Source organism: Meriones unguiculatus, chromosome 18, assembly GCF_030254825.1.
Source record: "Meriones unguiculatus strain TT.TT164.6M chromosome 18, Bangor_MerUng_6.1, whole genome shotgun sequence".
NCBI classification, from domain to species: domain Eukaryota; kingdom Metazoa; phylum Chordata; class Mammalia; order Rodentia; family Muridae; genus Meriones; species Meriones unguiculatus.
The window spans coordinates 73,598,904-73,619,913 of NC_083365.1; the positions used below are offsets into that span (position 1 = coordinate 73,598,904).

The 21,010-nt window shown below is 51.0% G+C and overlaps 2 protein-coding genes across 5 annotated transcripts in view; one reads left to right on the plus strand and one right to left on the minus strand.

Annotated features, from left to right (window-relative positions):
- Mgat5 (alpha-1,6-mannosylglycoprotein 6-beta-N-acetylglucosaminyltransferase) overlaps positions 1-9,644 on the plus strand; it is a 278,229-nt gene extending 268,585 nt beyond the window's left edge. For all 4 annotated transcript variants that reach the window (XM_060371867.1, XM_021641418.2, XM_060371868.1 and 1 more), the window contains 2 exons: positions 721-878; positions 4,966-9,644. In XM_060371867.1, coding sequence (XP_060227850.1) covers positions 721-878; positions 4,966-5,164 — 357 coding nt within the window. In that variant the 3' untranslated portion in view covers positions 5,165-9,644. The remainder of the gene's footprint in view (positions 1-720; positions 879-4,965) is intronic.
- Positions 9,645-11,055: 1,411 nt separating this feature from the next.
- Positions 11,056-21,010, minus strand: part of Tmem163 (transmembrane protein 163) — a 161,674-nt gene continuing 151,719 nt past the window's right edge. The window contains 3 exon segments of the mRNA XM_021641417.2: positions 11,056-11,953; positions 13,911-14,052; positions 19,362-19,473. Of these exon segments, the coding sequence (XP_021497092.2) occupies positions 11,893-11,953; positions 13,911-14,052; positions 19,362-19,473 (315 nt within the window). The 3' untranslated portion in view covers positions 11,056-11,892.

The window sequence follows — 21,010 nt, forward strand, 5'->3', positions numbered from 1 at the left end:
CGGCTGCTGGATCTGTCTGTGGTAGCTGATGGATGGCAGCTGCTCTGCAGGCTTGCCACACACAGTAAACAGGGAACAGTGGCCACTACTTCAGCCTGCACTTCCATTCAGGGAAGTGACCCCACACAGCCATGCTGTTCCTCCTAGCAACAGCATCCAGAACCACAGGACCGTGCTACCCACGGCGTAGGGCAGCCACAAGCTGAGTGTAGTGTTTGGAGAATCCAGGAGCGCATGGGTCGGAGCTGGTGGGAATGGCCCCAAAGATGGTCCTCAACGGGAATGAGGAAGTAAGGGGGAGGTGTTTTAAGGTGAAGCCTCTAGCCCTGGCTGCTCTCAAACTCGTTTTGTAGCTGAAGATGACCCTGAACTTCCCACCCCCCACCCCACCCCCGCCTGTGCCTCCCCCGTGCTGGGATTACAGGTGTGTCTGTCCGGTCCTGCTTTACCCAGCACAGGGATAGAGTCTAGAGAGCCGTGCACACTGGGAAGCCCTCTTCCAGCCGAGCCCTGTCCTCTGGAAGCTGCTATTTAAAGAGGTTGCAGCACTGCTTCTCGGCCTTTTGGCTAAGATCAGGTGTAAAGAGGTCGCAGCCTGTTTAAGGCTGTGTCCTTCCTGCCATTCTCAGCACAGTACCTCCATTGATTGGTTGCTGGGCCGAAGCTGCCCCATTGATGTCCTTGGTCCCCTAGCCGCTGATGGCTTCACTGTCGTTCTAGGACTTCTGCCATGGCCAGGTGACGTGGCCCCCCCTGAGCGCCCTGCAGGTGAAGCTGGCAGAGCCCGGGCAGTCCTGCAAGCAGGTATGCCAGGAGAGCCAGCTCATCTGTGAGCCGTCTTTCTTTCAGCACCTCAACAAGGAAAAGGACTTGCTGAAGTAAGTGCCCAAGGGGGAGGGGCTGAGGCAGGGGAGGCGGGGTCTACAGACTGTGCTCCTCTCATAGAGTTGGGTTGAGAGGCACCTGGATCCCATGTCCTGCCTGACAATGTGGGAAGGGGAGCAGGTTGCAGCCTAGAAAGAGCTCACCTGTCACACATGCACATATGTGATGTGTGTATGACCTTGTGTGATATGTGTGTGGATGATGTCTGCTTGTATGCTGTGTGCTCACATGCATGTATTTACGTATGTAAGTGTGGGTTTGCATATACAATGGCATGCATGTGGAGGTCCAAGTACAACTGCCCTTGTTCCTCAGCTTCTGCCTTGCTTGAAGCAGTCTCTGTTTCCTCCCCTGCTGGCCTGTGAGCTTCCAGGGAACTCTCCTGCATCTGCCTCCCATCTCAAAGTAGGAAGGCTGGGATTCGAGGTGGCCACTGCTGCACTGAGCCTCACATGGGTCTGGGGCCTGTTACTGGTACTTCAGTTTCCTCCTCCTCAGAATAAGGGCACTCTTTAGTACACCTAACTCCTTCGTTGCCATGCCCGAATACCGGACAAAAGCATCGTTAAGAAGGGTTTCTTCTGGCTCTCAGTTTAAGGGACTTCATGGTAGGAGAAGCATGGCCGCCAGAGCATGAGGCTGATGTGCACACTGCATTCCCCGTCAGGAGCAGAGAGAGGAAGGCTAGTAGCAGCTTGCTTTTTTCTTGTATTCCATACCATGGAGTGGTGCCCACATAGTTAGGCTGGGTCTTCCTTCCTCAACTGGCCCAACCCAGGAACTCTGACACACATGACCAGAGGTGTGTCTCCTAGGTGCTTCGCATTGACAGCCTCTATGAACTGACACAGTGTCAGTGAGACGGGGGGAGAAGACTAGATTACCTACTCGGGCAGTGGAGTAAGCTCAAGACTGACAGGCTGAGACCGAAAAGCAATTCCCTCAGCCCGCTTTCCCCTCTCCTTCCCAGTCCTCTCCCTTCTCTCCTCACTCTCCTCTTCCTCTTCCTCAGCCAGGAAGACTTCCCAAAGCACAGGGACTTGGGGGAGGCTGCCCTGTCCCCCACAGCCCCTCCGGTTTAAAGATTCAGCTTTTCTTGAGGGAGGCTAGAGGGAACGGTAACCACAGTCCATCCCATATTCATGACATTTAGCAACTAGCAGCCGATGAGCCCTGGTGATTTTTCCTCTCCAACGCAAGGCCTGCCTGTAGCACAGCTTAAGCTGAGTCTTCAGGGACCCACACCTCATCTATGCTGCCATCCGTTATTGGGCTTTGTTGGGTTTTTTGTTTTTACTTTTTGGGGTGTTGGAGAAATGGCTCACTGTGCAGAGGAAAGCTGTAGCTCCTGCACAGCATTGGGTTTCCTTGTGACATTTTCACACAGTATGTGCTATAATCTGGTTTTACTCACACCCTCTAGTCCTCTTCCTGCCTTCCCATCCCACCCCTTCCCTTTCCTCATCCCCGGGATTTTCTTCTTTTGATTCAGTGCCCTCTCCCAACCAGCCTGCACATGTGAAACAAAACACCACAGGTATCGTTCTTGCTAGGATGGGCTTATTGGCTCAGCATGATCTTCAGGTTCGTTCTTTTTTTCTTTCCGACAGCTGTATTTTATTCAACCACATTAGGTTTTATGTATTTACAATTTTAAATAGATGATAACATATTAAAATGTAGGTTTGCACATTGCTTTTTTATTTACACATTTTAAATTAGCTTGCACACATGCACACACACACACACACACATGCATGCCGAATCACCAAGCTCCCATGCATGCCGGGGATGGCGAAGTGCTAAGACATGGCCACAGAGCATGCAGGATTCACGGCACCCCAACAAAGGCCAGGCAGGCCAAGTTTGGTAGTGGGGACCAGAAGGCATAGGGCCCAGTGTGAGTGTCCACTCAAGCCTAGCCCAGCGGGGGCCTTGGCTCCATGAGGAGGAGCATGTGTTCATGTGAAGCCAGATATGTAACGTAGCTAACCTCTTAAGGCTGATTGTTAGCTAGGTTGAAAATGGTTTCCAGCTTATAGAGGTGTCACTCAATTTTTTTTTCTGCTATAGTGCTGTGAAAGTCAGTTATTCAAGAGAAATTGTATTTCAGATTTTAGATTTAGGTTTTAAAAAAATTGAATTTGACCCCTGTGGGGACAGGAAGATGCTCAGGTCAAGGGATCCCTGACATTTGAAAGAGTCAGAACCCTTCTGGCAGTGAACGTGAGGAAAGGGAGATATGGTGAGGCCACAGTGTGAGCCTCGAGAGCACTCTCTGACCAGCCCTGCTCCGCAGGCTGCTGCCTGCTGCCAGAAAGGCGCTCATTCACAATGTAGCCATCCACATACGCTCTCAGGTAGTCAACAGCGTCAGACCACCGGCCCGCAGCCATTCACTGCCTCCGCCTGTAGGCCAAGTGGTCAGAGGGTCTGCTGCCAGCTGACGGTGCAGCAGCAGGTGCCGAGCTCCTCCCCAGCGAATTAAGAGGGTGTGCAAGACTGTGGAAACTGTCTCCATGCTCCACATGGTAACTTCTCCCTCCTGACAGCAGGGGCCGTTACTCTGTTTGGCCAGTTGGAGAACCCTGTGTTTGTCATCTGTGCTGTTGCTATGACAAAGTCCCTGACAGAAGTAACGTTGAAAAGTGTGGTTGACAGTTTGACGTAAGAATGCAGTTTCAGTGCTGGGAGACAGAGCCAGGGCCATCCTGAGTGCGCAGTGGCCACCAGCCTAGCCTATAGCGAGCTCCCAACCAGTGACTGCCTTATCTCGGAAGAACAGGCTGGACAGCTTGTTCTTGAAGTCTTGTTCTTCAGTCTTGAAGGTCAAGACTCCTGTCCTCCACACACACATGAGCACACACACACAGGAGGGCGCTAGGGAGCTGAACAAACAAAAATGCCAATATCTCTGGGGACAAAAGTCTTTAAAAACATAGACATACTTTTCTCTTTCCCATTCTTCTCTTTTCTCATCCTCCTTTTTATTCTCGTCTTTCTCTTTCTCCTCTCCCCTTTTCTTCTACTTCTGTTTTAAGACAGTCTCACGTAGCTTGGTTTGGCCTTGAGCTCACTTAGTAGCTGATGATGACCATGAACTCCTGACCCTACTGCCCCCCACTTCCCAAGTGCTGGGATAGCAGGCATGAACCACCACGCCACCTCCTCTGTGCTGTTTTGCTCTGTTTTAAATAGTGTCTCTGTACTGCAGGCTGACCTAGAACTTACTATTAGCCCACACTGACCCTGAACTCAACTAGAATTACAAGTGTGCGCCCCCATTGGCAGCTAAATTCTAGGTGTACATCTAAAACATTTCAGTAACATTGCTTCGCCCTGGTCTTGCTCCGTCGCTTGCAGATGGGTGTGTAGCCCTGTGGGGGAGGGGGAGGGGTGGATGGATGGGTGTGGGGCTGGACACACTAGTGTACATAAAGGTGAGAGACTAAAGTCAGCTGCCATTCCTCAATGCCATCTCCCTTGCTTTTGAGGACAGGGTGTCCAGTTTTCCTGGGACTCACCAAGAGGGTTAGGCTAGCTAACGGTCACGTCCCAGGGCCCTGCCGGACCCCAGGTCGCCAGCGCTGGGATCGCATGTGCATGCCTTGTTTGTCTGTTTAACATGGCTTCTGGGGACAGAGCTGTCTCCCTGGTTCTGGCTTTCACCCTGTTCTTCTCACTGCCCATTCTGCTGCATGGCCGGCCTCCTCCCAGCAGCTCTTGTGCTGAGGCACGCATTTCCGTTGTCTCTCAGCAGCTGCAGAGGCCTAGAGCACAGTTCCCACCCAGCACTTGAGTGTGCAGGCTGTTCTCAGCTTTCCTTCATTGCAGACAACGCTTCCCCAAAGAGCCCAGCCTCAGAGCCAGCCCCCTTCACATGTTCAGCTGCGTGCTTTTCTTTGCGTAGCCGTGATCCCTAGATGCGGAGAATTTCAGAGTCACGTGGAGGAACCGTCTCTGAAGCAGGACAGTGCAGGACAGTGGGACATGCTCCACATCTCAGAGCTGGTCCAGCAGTGTGGACAGGACCTGTCTGTCCTGGCACCTCCGTCTCATGCACCTTTCTCTTCCTCTCAGGCATAAGGTGACCTGCCAAAGCTCGGAACTGTACAAGGACATCCTGGTGCCCTCCTTCTACCCCAAGAGCAAACACTGTGTGTTCCAAGGCGATCTCCTGCTCTTCAGTTGTGCCGGGGCCCACCCCACCCACCAACGCATCTGCCCCTGCCGGGACTTCATCAAGGGCCAAGTGGCCCTCTGCCAAGACTGCCTATAGCACAGCCACCGAATCCACTCAGACGAAAGCGTGGCGGCTCCACCCGCCAGGGCCGGGGGCCGGAAGTCGTTCAGGGACTCTGAGCAGAGCCAGAACTGTTTGGTCCAGGGCTTGGAATTGGCACTGCTCCAGCTGCAGCCAGTGCATCCCAAGAGTTCACGCCAAAACCGCAAGAGAGCAGAGGTCAGACCGGGGCCTGGCTTCACCCTGGTGCACCGAATGTCGTCTCTGTCCCGGAAGAGCAGCTGTAGGGAATTGTCTAGGCAGCTGCGCCTGGGTTACTTTTTTTTTTTTTTAGAAAGGATAAAAGTCTGGAGACTCATTCAGCTGAAAACAAAACAAGAAGAAGAACTGAGTCGACTGGAAAGAACTTTGGGGACATTCCTAAACCCATTAATTTATTTATTTGGGAGGGTAGGGTTGGGCTTGGAAGGGAGGAAAAGAGGTTGAACCCAGTTTCAACCTTTTCATTTCAACCCAGTTTCCTTTTCATTCCCACTGCTGTTATTCTCCCACCTTCAGGGTCTGCTCATTCTGCTGCCGTTAAGCAGGATCCAGAGGGGCTGGCAGCGAGTTTGAGGGCAGCTGTGGGAGCCTGGCTACTGATGACAGGTGGCAGCAGAGAAAAAAAAAATGTCTTTAGGCAGAGGGCTGTAGCTCAGTTTGTACAGTGCTTATTTAGCAAGACAGAGCCCTGGGTTCCGTCCCCAGCACTGGATTACATCATGAGCACCTGAACAGGTAAGAAGTAGAGGCAGGGGTCAAACCTTCAAGGTCATCCTTGCCCACATAGCAAAGTCAAGGCCAGCTTAGGCTACAGAGACCCTGTCTTTAAAAATAGAAAAAAAAATTATTTTTTATTTATTTTTTGCTTTGAAAACACAGCCAGCCACTGTCAAAGCAATGTCACGGAGCTGATGGGTCCTGCATGTGCTTGGCAGAAGGCAGCTAAAAGGCAGACAACCTTGGTGGTGACATGCCGGTGGTGTCCTGAGGACCCCACCAAGACAGGCTGCTGCTGAGAGGCTGCTTTCCAGGGTGCCCTTCCCACCCACCTACACAGCTTCGCCCTAGTTTCTGGTTAGAATTCCTTTGTGGAAGAAACACGAGATTGTGTGATCCTTGTTCGCTGCTGTGGTGAACCCTCCCTGCCTCGCTGTAAGGAGGGAAGTAGGAACTGAAGACTCCCAAGACCTGCCCTTGAACTTGGAAGGGAGGTCGAAGTCTCAAGCCTAGAAACAGCTAAGATTTGGATAAGAACGACAGTCCTGGAGTCAGTAGCAGGAGGGGGATTTGTGCTGTGTTCCCAGCTGGCGTCTGCTGTTGCTGAAGTCCCAGGCTCCTCTGTGATCCTGGTGGTTTCTGGGGAGGTAGAGACGTTGAGGATGAATGCTAGGTGTTGTCCTGTCTGCTCTGTCAGTGGATGTGGCCTGCAAAGGTGGGAGCCCGGGACTGGCTGCTAGTTGGAGACTGTTGCTGCAAGGAGTCTGCGGAGCCCTGTGGAGGGCCGGGCAGCCCACTGGCCTGGTCAGCCATGCCCCACTTTTCATATGCTGGAGCCCCTCTGTGAGTCCCTCCCTGCTGAAGTGCTGCTTCTGGGCGCTGTGTGTTTGTGAGTTCATAGAGACACCTCCCATGCCCCTCTCTGTGCTGGTGAATGACCTTCTACCTCTCGCTGTCAGCACTGTCCACCCCACCCCCAGCTGGTAGAGTAGACGTCCGGCAGCCTGGCAGCCTGGCGCCTCCCTGTGGCCGGGTGGAGCCTCTGGCTAGCTGAACAGCAGAGCGAGACCCATGACTTGGCTGGGTCTCGCTCTGAAGCAACAGAAAGGAAGATCTGCCTTGCGATGACTAAGGAGTAGGGAGATGGGGCATGGAACTTTTCAGGTCTGGAAAATCCAATCTGCTTGTCTCCTGATTTCGCCCTGGGTGCATATGCCACATCAATTACACCTCCAGCTTTTTTTTTTTCTTCAGCCCTGAGATAGACAACGCAGGGGGCTGGGATTCTACTCCTAGAGAATGCAACAGGGTCCCACAAGACATGGCTAGAATCACCCCTGCCCGGGTTGGGCCACCAGGCAGGCAGAAGTTAAAAAGCCTAGCCATGAAACATGTTTATTAAGCTTTGCTGCAGCGGTTTCCTGTGGCAGGATGGGAGAAAACTAGCCCTTCTCCCTGATACTGGGCCTCTTGGCTGCATCCCAGCGTTGGAATCAGCTTGACTTTCCAGATTTGAAAGTCCCACAGACTGTGGGCAACAGTTCTGGCATTCAGCCAGCAGGGGGCGCCCGGAGCAGGACCTGATCCCCATGCTGCAGATAGCTGTAAGCAGGCACGGAGGCAGGGAAGCAGCTTCATCCCTACTTACAGAAGCCGCCCAGCCCTGAGCCCAGGGCCTCCACAATCATATTCCTCTTCTCCAGTTCAAGGCCCCGTGTGAGAAAGCCCAGGAGAGCTCTTTGTCCCCTGTCATAAATTCCTTTTCCTGTATTAGCCAGAAGTAAGCCTCACTTCCTCTGCCTGCCCTTGGGGCTAACCAACTGTGGTCTAGTTAAGGGCCTTAATAAGAGGTGGGGTGTCCCCGAAATGCACACCACCTCCCAGGCCTCAGAGTTAGCAAGGTAAGGCCAGGTGGCCCTCCAGAGATCCTGATGGGTGTGGGCCTCTCCATGGCAGCAAGCAGGAATTCCCAGCGCTGGCGATGCTCCCACAGCACCTGCAGAGCATCAGCGATCTTGCAGAACCCTAGGTCTGTGTGTAAGGGAAGAGAAATGAGCAATCAGGGCTTTGTTCTCCTGCGCTATCATCACGTCTGGACTGTGATGTTAGGCTCTTAAGAGAGGGGAAGCGTTATCTAATTTATTAAGAGAGAAAATCCGTTTCTTCAGGAGGTGAAGGCTTTTTCAGAGCAGGAACTCCTGAGAGGGGCAGTGCCTCGCTGGATCCCAGGCCCCCCGGCACATCTCTGTGTGTACTCCCGTGCAGATGGAAGAGCTGTATGGAGTTTTGCTTCGAGTGTTTGGGGGTTTTGTTTTGTCTCTGAGATGAATCTTTGTTTTAGGTGTCTGTCGAGTGTTTGGAAATACATCTTCCTGACATGTCTTTTCATTTCTTTGGGGTTGGATTGTGAAGGCTAGGTACTGTAGAAGGCTGACAGAGACGGCAGATTGTTCGAGCCTGGAATAACTACATCTGTCCACACGCACATGCCTATTTATGTTCCCCGTGTATGTGCACACAAGACTGTACATTGAGTGTGTGCGTATGTGCGTGTGGAGTGTGCACATGCACCCCCAGGACAGGGCTGAGGGCGTCAGGAATCCTCCAGCTGGCATCCTCAGGACCAGACCCTGTCTCTGAGTCTGATGGTGACCAGAGTCGTGAAGGGCCGCAACCTGCAGTCACCCTGGCTGAAATGTCGCTGAGGCAGAAAACCAGCCCTGAGGCCAGCTCTGTAGAAACAGTGGTCCCCAACTACTTCAGCTAGCTAGCATGATAGAGGCCAGAGACGCCTGCTTCCCTCCTCCTCCTCAGTGGCGGAGTGCGCGTGCGAAGCTGAGTTGGGTCGCATTGGAACCATGTCTTGTTCATAGATGAGTGTGTGCTCTTTAGCCCAGACCAGGGTGGTTTACCTAGATTGTATGTAATTAGGCACCACCACCCTCTCCCAAAACTCTTGGCTGAAAAGGAAAAACCCAAGAGTTGTGTTAACGACAGGCTCCACTGTATGTGTCATGATTCCAAGCCTGGACTGCTTTATTTATTTAAAACTATTTTAGTTTCTCTACTGGCTCCTTATTCTTATCCCATCTGTCCCTGTGTGGCTGCAGAGTGTGTCTTCGTTAGAGTAGACGGGTGGCAGGAATAGATTTATAGTCATTCAGGAAGCTAGCAGCTTGGAGCTGAGAATGAGTTCCTTTCATTCTTGTTGCCTTCAACAGAAAGTGAAAAGTCAAAGCTTTTGGTTAGGGTTTTGTTTTGTTTTGTTTTTTACCTATAGCGAAAGACCAAATTAGCTGTATAGTCTTGGATACAGACAATAAGAATTCTCTAGCTCTCTTAGCACTTAGGGTCCTGCGGGAATTCGTGTTAGCACAGTGCCCGGCTCCTAGTGAGCCTGGTGAATGTTCAATATTGACATTAGTAGTATATCATAAAACTTGAGAAATAGAGCTGTGCTCACCCCTTATTGTTGATTCAAAGATGATGGTTACATAAAAATATTGTTGAGTCGATCAGATGGTATAGGAATTGTTTCAAATGTTTAAGCTCTGTGCCTACCCCACTCGCTGGAATTCTAGTGTTTTCTTGAATGCACTGAGTAATTGGAAAATATGTCAGTCTTCAGCACTCCATGAAACCAGACTGAAAGAATTTATTAACTGAAGTTGAACCCACCAATATGTTCTGGAAACATTCCAGGAGGTTGTTTGGGGAACTTTCTTGAGCTCAATTAAAAGTTCTCTCAGAAGTTGCACTCCTTGAATTAGAGTTTAATTTTTGTTCCTCTCTAATGCAATAATAAAATCTTCAGTTTGTTTAAGGGAAAGAGTGAGCAACTGAATTTACAGTCCCCAGGAAACTCCTCTGCTGCTCCCTGCTGGACAGGGCAGCTCCCAGCAGGCTGGTTACCTCCGCCATGTTCCCATCGGATCCAGGATTAATCCCATGACTGGTCCCTAGAAAAATCCACCCCCACCCCCAAGGAGCCAAATGATCCCTACCACAGGGACTTTGACTTCTTTCAAAACTGGACCCCAGAGGTCACTAAAATACCAGATTACTATTTGTGTGTGTGTGTGGCTTTAGCCTCTTCCCTGGTAGAACAACTGTGGGTAGATGGAATGGAGAGGAGAACTTGCTGGAGTCCAGGGTGCTTTTCCAATTCCTCTCTTTTCTCATGCGGTCAATGATCTTACAGTTTGAGGGATAAAATGATTGAATTTACCTTTCTCGGAGCTTCATTCTTGCCCAGATTTTGTGACACTTAGGCAGTTCTTGGCCCTCCCTGACCCCTACTCTCCACTTCCCCACAGCTGGGCACATAAGCTGGATAGTTGCCTGTGGAAGCCACATGGGGAGGAGAGACACAGGGAGCACAGTCTGCAGCACCCGCAGAAGCTGGCCAAAGCAGATATGGAAAGTGTGGGGTCTGCTTAGAGCCCAAGTCTTAAAGAAGACAGTGTAACCACGATGCCAGAGGACATGGGACGCCCCTCCACTGTAGTTGCTGTCACAACCTTGATGTTAAGCTCATGGCCGTTCATGTCTGTGTCTTCAAATGAATCCTGGTGCAACTGTTCTCTACTGTCACTCCTGGGGCTAAGTCAGGATCCTGCAAATGAGGTGTCGATGTCCCCAAATTTACTGTACTAGGCAAGAAGAACACCACTTTGTTGTCCCGTGTTGTAGAGAAAGTAGGGAGAACTTTATTTTTCAATAAACTTTTCTTGTGTGACAGGTGGCAGTGACTGGGGTGGGGGAGGGCTGCATTTCATGGTGCCAACACAGTCACTTTCAAAGGTCTGTTCAAGCAGTGGCTGGATGGGGGCAGGGAGACGGAGGCTGAGTTCCAAGAGTGTGTGCGATTCGTGTCTGGGAACCTGGCTTCTTCAGAGGACAGCCGTGGTGCCCCACGCTGGAAACCCCAGTTCTAGGGAAGAGACAATGTGGTTGGTGTACTTGGGGCTAGAAATATGGCTGAGTGGGTGAAGTGCTTGGCTGGGCGTGCACAGTGACCAAGAGTATGACCCACAGGACCCATGTGAAAAGCCAGATGGGCACCACGTGTGGACACACAGGAAAGAGAGCACACACACACACAGAGAACCTGCCCACAACCGAGATATCTACATGTATACCGACAACTCTCAGATACAGCCTCCCGATTCCATACAAACGGTAACGGTCTTTATTGGCTGCCCTCTGTGGGAGCCACGGAACACGTGGAATGGGCTATGTCTACAGCACTTCTATGTCGCATGAACTGAGGGCATCTTCTTCCTTCTGGAGGAGCCGCTTCTCCCAGGCCGAGGCGGCATGTCCACTCAGCACAGCATACAGAGGTGCAGATTCAGGTAATGGGTACAATTATTTATTACAAATAAATGTGTAGAGTTTCACATCTCTCAAAAATGGGTCCTGGGTTCTCATGGATGTGCAGGTTCTGAACGTGGAAGAAAGGGCTGTGTGCTTACGTAGCTTGTCCATGCAAAGCTCATGTCACTAAACACTTTGAAAAATAAAATGGTCTCCTTCTGAACACATTTGCTTAGTGTTGGGGTTAGTAAGTGTATGAAACGGCTGACAGAAGTTAGGAAGTGATTTTCTGATGGAATCTGCTAGGGGAAGAGTGTGAATCTAGAGGTGGCTTAGCCACGTGTGTCAGGAGGAGGCGACAGCTGCACAGAGACCCTAGCCTGCTTTCAAGAACCGCTTGACTCCAGGAAATAGAAAACGTCACTTCCGGCTCAAGATGGGGAAGCATGGCGGCCCCTCCTGTGGGCAACATCGTCCTAACGTGTTGGATGGTGGGCGACTGGGTGAGGATGTCGGACGGGTCCACCCTCCAGGCGGACCTCATCCCATGGTCAAGGACTCCATAAACGAAAACTTCCCAAAATGAAACTGGATGTGCAGTTAAATATTGGCACCGTCTGCCTGCGTGGAAACCTCCGGTCACGTGACACTTCCGCTGGGGCGTCTCTGCGCCCCTCCCGCCGCCTTCACTCAAACATCTCGTAGTGACGCGTCTGTCTCACTCTAGGCACCATGTCGAAGAGGAGCCTGCAGAAATGGAGACAGAAAGGTTCACCTCAGCACCGGCAGAGCTTGGGGAAGCTGAGGCGCTCTCTGTGGCTTTGTCTGCACAGTCCTGTGTGTGCGGGTGCCTGTGGTGGGTGGTGCACATGTGTGTGGGGCCCTGTGGGATCCAGGTAACCTTTCCCGTCCTTCCTTGGGAGTTGTCCACCTTGATTTTCTGAGACAAGGTGTCTCACTCTTACCTGGGCTCACTAACTAGGCTGGGCAAGGCGGGCAAACCCAGGGTCCTCCAGTCCACACCTCTCCAGCCCTGGAATTACATGTATGCACCTCCATGCCTGGCTTTTATTTTTTAATGTGGGTTACAGGGATCAAACTCAAATAATGATGATTTCCTACCTGAGCTACCCACAAGTCCTAGCTGTGACTTCTTCTGCCCACAGACCACACCACTGTTTTTTAAAGCATACAGCCCAATGGCATAATAAATAATAAATAAATCTAAAAAAAAAAAAAAAAGTGAGCCCCATGCCAAAATGGTTTTGCCCTCCTTCCAGAGTGGCTCTTTGCATGGAGTAGGCCCATTTTTTTTCAATTTTTTATTTTTATTTATTCATTTTATTTATTCAGTGTGTGTGTGTGTGTGTGTATGAGAAAAGAGAATGTGTGTGTGAGAAACAGAGAATGTGTTTGTGTGTGTTTGCTCACACACGCCGCAGGGCACACCCCGCAGGGCAACTATGGAGGTCAATTCTCTCCTCTTTCAACCATGTGAGTCCTGAGGATTGACCCCAACGGTTTAGGCTGCAAGGCGTCTTTATGCACTGAGCCATCTCAGCAGCCCCAGGAGTGCTCCCTTGTAAGGCCTTGCTAAGCCTAGGACTGCCTGGGCCTGGGCTCCCGCTGCTTCCCAGCAGCACACAGGCATCGGGTAACAGAAAAGATGCTCAGGTGACACTCACCTGGGCATCATGAGGACTCGAATTATAGCATTCTGGAGATAAAGGCAGGAAGATCAGAAGTTCAAGGTCATCACTGGCTACATAGTGAATTTGAGGCCAGCCTGGGCTACCTGACATCCTGTCTTAATAATGGCAATAATAAAAATATATAGTATAGAGGAAGGAAAGGACCATTTAGTGAATGAAAAGAACAAGGAAGAAGCAAGCGAGCGAGGTGTAACATCCTTTACTGTCTTCCCAGAGGCCCTGCTTCACAGGCCATCCCACAAGGAAGGCTCTGCCCCTGCAGGTCTTTTCCTACCTCTCACAAAGGTCAGTGCTGTGAAACGCTGTCCCCTGAGCCTAACAGCTGCCACTGCAGTCAAGGCAGCTACAGCGGCGCACAGGCGACCCTCAAGAGCTGCTCTGTTGGCATTCCCTCGGAGAAAAATGGGGCAGGGAAGGACTTCTCACTCTCACTGGAGACCCCAAGGCCAAAATTCAAAATTAATGACCAATGCGAGATGGCCCTACCACTGTCAGCATGCCATCCACCCTGGGCAGGTTGTCTTGGGCTGTGTAAGAAACCAGGCTGAGCGAGCCACTCAGCAGCATCCTTCTCTCTAGTGAGTTTCTGCCCAGACTGCCTTCATTGGCGGAGTGTGACAGAGCAAGATTAAATGAACCCTGTCCACCCCAAGCTGCATTTGGTTGTCACAGCAGCAGGGGGCCAACTAGGAAACCCATGCTCCTATAAGCAGCTCCTCACCCATGTCCCTGAAGAAAAGCCCAATACCACGCACCAAGCTAGACATGCGTGGGCCCATTACTTTGGTCCATCTTTGGTGTCCTAGCTGGGATGAAGAGATGTTTGTTGACATCTCCCAGGAAAAGCAAATGCAGCACTCATGTTCCTAGGCATAAACGAGTGATATGTGAGGTCCTGCTTTCCTTTCCTGACTGGAGACAGTGCTGGAGGAAAAGGGGTTCTCGGGGTGTCCCTACACCATGGGTGATACAAGATAAACTCAGAGCCATACTTGACCCCGTAGGCAAAGATGGTGAGACCAATCAGGACCCCAATGCTGCCATCCAGGTACCAGACTGCCGCGTTGTGTTTGAACACTTCCGCACTCAGAAGGATGGAGAAGCCCATCACGCCCCCAACAAGAGAGTTGAACCCTGGAAAAAAAAAAAAGAGTGATTACACAGTAATCTAACAAGTATACTGGGTGTAGAAGGAACCTGCACAAACACACACACACACACACACACACACACTGGTAACGGTTGGTTCTGAGTTAACCTTCAATCTAGAAGCCATCCAAACAGCTGGCTCAGGAGCTCAGGAGGAATTCAAGCCTCAGTAGCCTCAGTGTAGGGAACCCCGGGCCCTTACACAGAGAAGAACAATGATGCAGGAAAAGCAGAGCCCAAGGGGCAAGACTAAAGGGAATGACGGACTGCCTCTGCTTCCTCTCCCGGGGTAGTCCGGCTGCTAGAGACAAGGCAAGGCGGAGCTCTAGGTTGTGAAGCCGCCGTGTTCTCAGGCCGAGGCTCTCTGAATAATTGATGTAAAGATTTACGTCTGTGGGGAGATGGCTCGGATCCTTCCCACCCAGCATCGACACCAACCCAGATAAGGCAGCATGGCCTGCGGGTCTGTGGTCTCAGCATTCCTGTAGCAGGAATGACTGTGGATGAACCCCTGTAGGGAAGGCCCCCTCGTCTGGGTGAGCCTTCCCCTGCACACTGCTCCCTCCCAGCGGGAGACTCGGTGCCCACATGCTTCCTCTGTACCCACTGCCCGGCCTGCCTCCTCATCCTCACAGCTTGTTCCTCTCCGCAGTTCTTTTCTCCCCCCATGCTATCTCTGCTGTTTTTATTTTACCATCTCTCTTCCACTAGAAACCTAAGCTTGGGGACAGAGCCCTGTCCCTTTCCTTTCTGTCTCCCCTGTCTCAGAACAGGGTGCTGATGTCACTGGAGTCGTTAGTGGATGATCACAAGAAGTTGGGGAAGAAAAAGGGGTGAGGTGACCTTAGCCTTCCCTAAGAGAGGCAGCCACTCCGCGCTGCACGGCTCAGAAAAGGTGAGGAGCAGAAGTTCCCCCTTCAGCCACTAGATGTCCACATGGGCCCACTGAACCAGCCCTCAGCCAGTCAGCACCACGGACAGCCCTGTGCTGCCGCCTCCCAGCTGAGGGGCTGCGGCAAACACAGCTCCTGAGCCCAATTCTTCCAGGTGACCTCTCCTTCCCTGGCCTTTGCCTTTGCCTTTGTAGTGACTCCTATTAGCTTCTCTTTCACAAACACAGAGACTAGGGACTAAGAGAGAGACAGAGACAGAGATGGACAGAGACAGAGGGAAAAGGTCACCCTCAGCTGTCATTCTCGTATCACTTTCTATCATGTTTTTTGAGGCAGCCAGTGACCCTGAAGCTACCTGGTCTGAAGCTAAGCTCCCTCTGCCTCTCCCCACCAGGACTAGGATCACAAAGATGTATCAGTGCTATGTCAAGGTATTTTTTTTTCCAGTTGGGTTCTGTAAGGTGGCACTCAGGTCCTGAAAGTGCTGAAGACCATCCCACCACACAACACACACACACACACACACACACACACACACACACACGCCAGTCTCTAGCAGTCCCTCACCAGACCCTCGCTTGTGCCCTCATTTCTAACCCCAGGGCTGTTCTGAAGAACAGATCCTGCAGTAGGTTTGACAGCAGAAGGGGCTATATTGTTCCGTGGTACCACTGACCCAACTTAATGACGAGATTGGTGTCTGTGTGATTAAGGCCATTAATCAGATGAGCATCCTGATAAGGTGTTATAGAGGTTCTGGGCATGTTTAGGTGGAGGAGGATGAGACCCTGCCGAGGGCTCCCTGGTCCCTCCAGCCTATCAGCCCTTACTCGAAACCTCCCAGGGTGACCTCTCCCTTATTTCTGTTTTGCTTGTATTACTCATTTGTTGCTTGGGGACAGCCCAAGCTGTCCTCATACTCACAAAGAATGACCTTGAACTCATCCTTTTGCACTCCTGTGTTCTGCGATTACAGGTGTGCCTGATCTTTTAGGTCCTGGGGAGGGAACCCAGATCTTCACTCATTTAGGCAAGCACTCTGCCAACAGAGCTACACTCCTGCCTCCGCCTTTGTCCTGCGGACAAAGTGTTTGCATACTTACTGACTACAGCAATAAAGCAGCTGGGCCAAGACCAACTAAAGCAGCATGAAGAAGATGCCTGCCGTTCTTCCATGACTCCACCATCCACCAGCTGCTGACCCTTTCCCTGAAGACCTGCTTCTCGGCTGCAAAGCCATCTGACCTCCATATACACAGGCACACAAAGGACCTGGGAGGCTGAGCTCGCAGGACCCAGCTCCCACAGGGCTCCAGTTGCAAGCCTCAACACTGTAGGAACGGGAGAGGGCTGTCGAGCCTACAGGATAAGAGGTTTCTAGAACGGTGCTTCTTGTCTCTTTTGGGAGAGAAGGTTCTTGTCTCTGCCTCAGCCAGAGGAACAGCTGCAGAGCATGCATCAAAGTGAGGCAAGACAGGAAGGCAGGGGGAGTTTGGGTGGCATCAGAAGAGGGAGAAGCTCCTCCCCCAGACATCTGGCTGAAGCACGGGTTCTTAGCCTTCCTGATGCTGCAGCCCTTACTCAGTACAGTGCCTCATCTCGTAGTGGACCCAACCATAATATTATTTTCGCTGCTTTCTCATATCTGCATTGTTTGCTACTGTTGTTAATCATAATGTAAACATCTGATACACAGGTTCACTGATGTAGGACCCCTATGGGGTCACGACCCACAGGTTGAGAACCTTGGGATAAAGCCTCCCACCAGCAGAGAAGCAAGAATCTCAGTGTAATTAACAAGTGCTTAAGGCTTCTCCCCCTTCTCAGCTATGAGCCTGGAATTTTCTGGAAATCTGAGCAGAAATCCCATTAGCAGGGAAAGGAAAAGACTCCCGTGTCACCTCATGGACCCAGTTTTTGCCTGATCAAGTTATAATCCCATCCAAGCCATCTCCAGAGCCACCTCCTGTATCCTCCCTCTCAAAAGGAAGAGGAAGAATGGGGGAGGGGCCCTAATAAACGTTTTTAGATGAAACTTGGGAGACAGCAGAAGGTCTACATGGCTAATATGAAGACAGCTAATCGCTTCCTGAAATCCCCTGAGGATTTCACACCCGCACTGCAGTGGGCATAGCTTCCCTTAGTCTCCCCTGAGACCCACACGCCCCTGTGTGGCTGTCAACTGCCTTCCGAGCACCTTCAGGTAAGCCTGTATTAACATGTCCTGCCAGGCCCTCCGGCTCGCTTCACTACACCAGCTAGCTCTGAAACTCTTTTCAGTGCCAAAGACACCAATTCCGACTGGCTGGAATCAAAGTCCCCCAAAGTCTAAGATCCTCGGGCCACTGAGGGAGGCAAAACGGAGCTGTAGCTGTCTCCTCGTCACTGACAAACCTCTCCCAACACCTCCTCAACCCCGACCCTGCCCACCTCCCTAAGACAGGGGAAAGGGTTGCAGGTCGCCCCCTAGTTCTAATCAGTGACCAACTGGAGCCTGCATTCCGGACTGTGTAGTGAGGAGACGGCTATAACTATGCAGCTCCTTTAGCCTGAGACAGCCACTCCTACGAGAGGGACCCTCTTCCCATAGCCACAGAGACATCCTCTAACCGTCCCTGTGGCTCCCTCCTGGCCCCCAGAGCCCTCTCCCCACTTGAGCTGTGCCTCCCACCCTTCTATTCCTCACTCAAGACACCATAAGACCCTTCAGAATACCACAGTCATGTCACCCCAACTACTGAAATGTTTGCCCTTGATTTCCTGACCTCAACCCCTGGAACCTGCCCTCTCCTAACATTCAGAGCCCCTTTCCATCTGGCAGGAACCTTTTCCTGGGGAAGGCCAACCAGCATCCATTTGCTTAAGAACACTTTTTACTCCACCTACCAACTTTTCTTTAGAATCCCCACTTTCGGTTTGAGCACAAATGGACACTTTTGCTTAGGTGTGAATGATTGTGTGGGTGGAAAAATCAAAGTCAGAAGGAGCAGAGATGTCTCAGTCAGTATCTGAGGCCTTGAGTTCTAGTCCCCAGAACCAATATCAAAACAAAACAAAATAAGACAAAAAGCCAGGCCTAGTGGCATGCATGTGTAATCCAGCTCTGGGAGAAAGAGATAGGTGGATTCCTGGGGCTCTCTCGCCAGCCAGCTTAGTCTACTTTATCAACTCCGTGTCAGTGAGAGACCTTGTCTCACGGAGGAACAACAACCAAGGTCTTCCTTTGACCTCTACAAGCACACGCAGCACTGAGCTGCTCAGCTCAGCGGTGGAGGGTCAGAGGTTCTGTGAAGCCTAAGCACAGATCTGACTATGGACTATCCCTGAGACAAAGGGAACCATTCCCACAGGTACAAGGCATCCGTTCAGGGAGGTGTGGTCTTGGTGGTCTTTGTCAACTTGACACAGTCTAGCACCAGTGGGAAAGAGTCTTGGTGAGGGGTTGTCTAGATCAGGCTGGCCTGGGGGTGTGTGGAGAACTGTCCCCACTGACTTAATTACTGCGGGAAGAATGAAAGTGAGCAGCACCACTCCTTGGATCGAGGCACTGTGCTGTAGAAGAGTGGAGAAAGCTGGCCAATCACTAACAAGCACGCATGCGTTCATTCTCTGCCCCTGACTAGGCATGCGTCGTGGTGACACAGGCAACAGCAGGATACCCAAGAGGAGTCCCAGTGAGGGGCCAGAGAACTTCAAACCAGACCAAAGACTCCATTCAGTGAACATTTGCAAGCAGCGATGTGCGGACAAAAGAAACACTGTGGGACACACTGAGACACACTACAGCCTCCATAGTCGGATTTTTTTCCTTCTGGGTAGGACGTTGCAAGAGCAGGTACAGTGGGGCAGGGAGATGAGGACTGGGGTGCATGATGTGAAATTCACAAAGAACCAATAAAAAGTTAAAAACAAAACTTTATTTTAAACTCTGAAATTTAAAAACAAATCTGTTTTTAAATAAAATTTCCTACTGCCATTCAAACCCCAAGCTAGGCAAGCCCTCTATAAACTGATTATATTCCTAGCTCTATTTCTTTCCTTAATAAAATAAAAGGCCAGGTACAGTGGCACGCAACTGTAATCCCAACACATAGGAGTCTAAGGAAGGAGAAAGGAAAGTCCAAGGCCATCCTGTGCTACATGCAAGACCCTGTCTTAGGAAACAAAAAGAAACCCAGCCACTTCTGTTCTGTTTCCTGTTATTAAACTTAGGGTGGCGGACACCTGCCTCCATGTGAAAGCTTCAAGTGTCATGACGTAAGCTGTTTGGGGAAAGGGGATGGGCATGAATGGATCCCCTGGTTGGTGAGGTCCTCTGCAGGACCAGCATCTGACCGAGTCCAGGCAGCACCACCCGTTTTGGAGCTCAGCCCTCGGACAAGGTACACCTGCCCTACTCACCATCTGTGATGAGAGCTCTGCTCGTCAGGACCTTCCCCAGCATGAACTTCAACACGGCCAGGACACTGCAAAGGATCCCACTTAAAATGGAGACACTGAACAGGAAATCGTCCTAGAAGAGAACATTCCAGATTTTGACATGTCATCTCTTGCTAGAGCAGTCATCTGTGGACCCTCTGTCTTCACAGCAGCTTTGTGCAAAGTACACGTTACTGCCACCAGGTGGCAGTATACTGCAGGCGCTCACCTGTGTGACTGGCGTTGAGAAGAGAGTATTAAAAACAGCCAGCTAATATTTACAAAGCCATTATGTATTCCCTCCTTTCTCACTATTCAGCTAAAACCCACAGCAATCATTGATTGTCAACAGGGCTGGCCCATGATGCCAAGAGCGATGTCGAAGCAGTATTCTACAGATAATTCACAAAGCAGCCGATTGAGTATTTGGGGGCCATGAATCCTTTCTTACAGAACCAACTGGATTAGCCACAGGATCATTTGTGGCAGAGATATTTAAAACCTTATGGTTTTTTTTCTCATTCACACAATTGAGATTTCAAAGATAGTCTTCAAGGTGGGAAAAAATGCTGCCTAAAAATAGTTCTCTGTTGAAGTGATTTTAACACTTACTATAGCTGCTGCGTTAACGTTTGCAAGCAAATGGGTGAGTCACATGTGCAGAGCTGGCGTCTTCATCACCGCCCCTGACACCAGGCCCCTGATATCTCTTCTGTGCTCCCCTGAGACAGTCTCCAGGTTCTCCCAGATTAAAGCGCACCGCCAGCAGAAATCTAACGCAGTAGCTGATAGCCACAGAGAAATAGGATCTTCCTCAAGCATTTTATTAATAAATTTGCTATCCCAGTGACAGACAAAGGGACAAAGGAGACAGCTTGGTTTGCCAGGTCTGAAACTAAACTAAATCATCCAGAAAATCACCTCTGTGGACCCGAGGTTTCCGTATAATGTTAGAACGTCGGCCCCAAAACACCCACGAAAGGCAGGGGCAGCTCTGACAGCAAGTGCTCACAAATTCTTCCAGGAAGATCACTCAGCCCCGTACCACCGGCTCTCCTTGAGCCTCAAAACTAGGAGATATAACATGGAAAAGAGGAAGCAGAGGCAGCTGAGACGGTTGCTAAGTGGATGCCATGCCTGCTGACATGAGTTCATGAGCTCAATCCCTGGGACCCGTGTGGTGGAGAGACCCGACTGCCCCAACTTCTCCTTGGCCCTCCACCCACGCTGTGGCAAGTGCGCATGTACACACTCACACACACACACACTCTCTCTCTCTCTCACTCTCTTTCTCTCTCTCTCTCTCTCTCTCTCTCTCTCTCTCACACACACACACACACACACACACACACACAGTTAGTATTTTGGAGCACAACCTGCTCCTGGGTTACCCAGCAACTTATGATGTCATCATGTATCGCCGGCCAGGTGGCCACACCTGGAAAGCGTGGTTACCTTGCCCCTTAAAGGGATGACCCCGGCACGTGCTCTCTCTCTCTCTCTCTCTCTCTCTCTCTCTCTCTCTCTCTCTCTCTCTTTCTCTCTCTCTCTCTCGGCCCCATTCCCCTTTCTTTCTCTCTCCCCACCATGTCCTGTTCTCCCACTCCCTCCATACCCACTTAATAAACCTC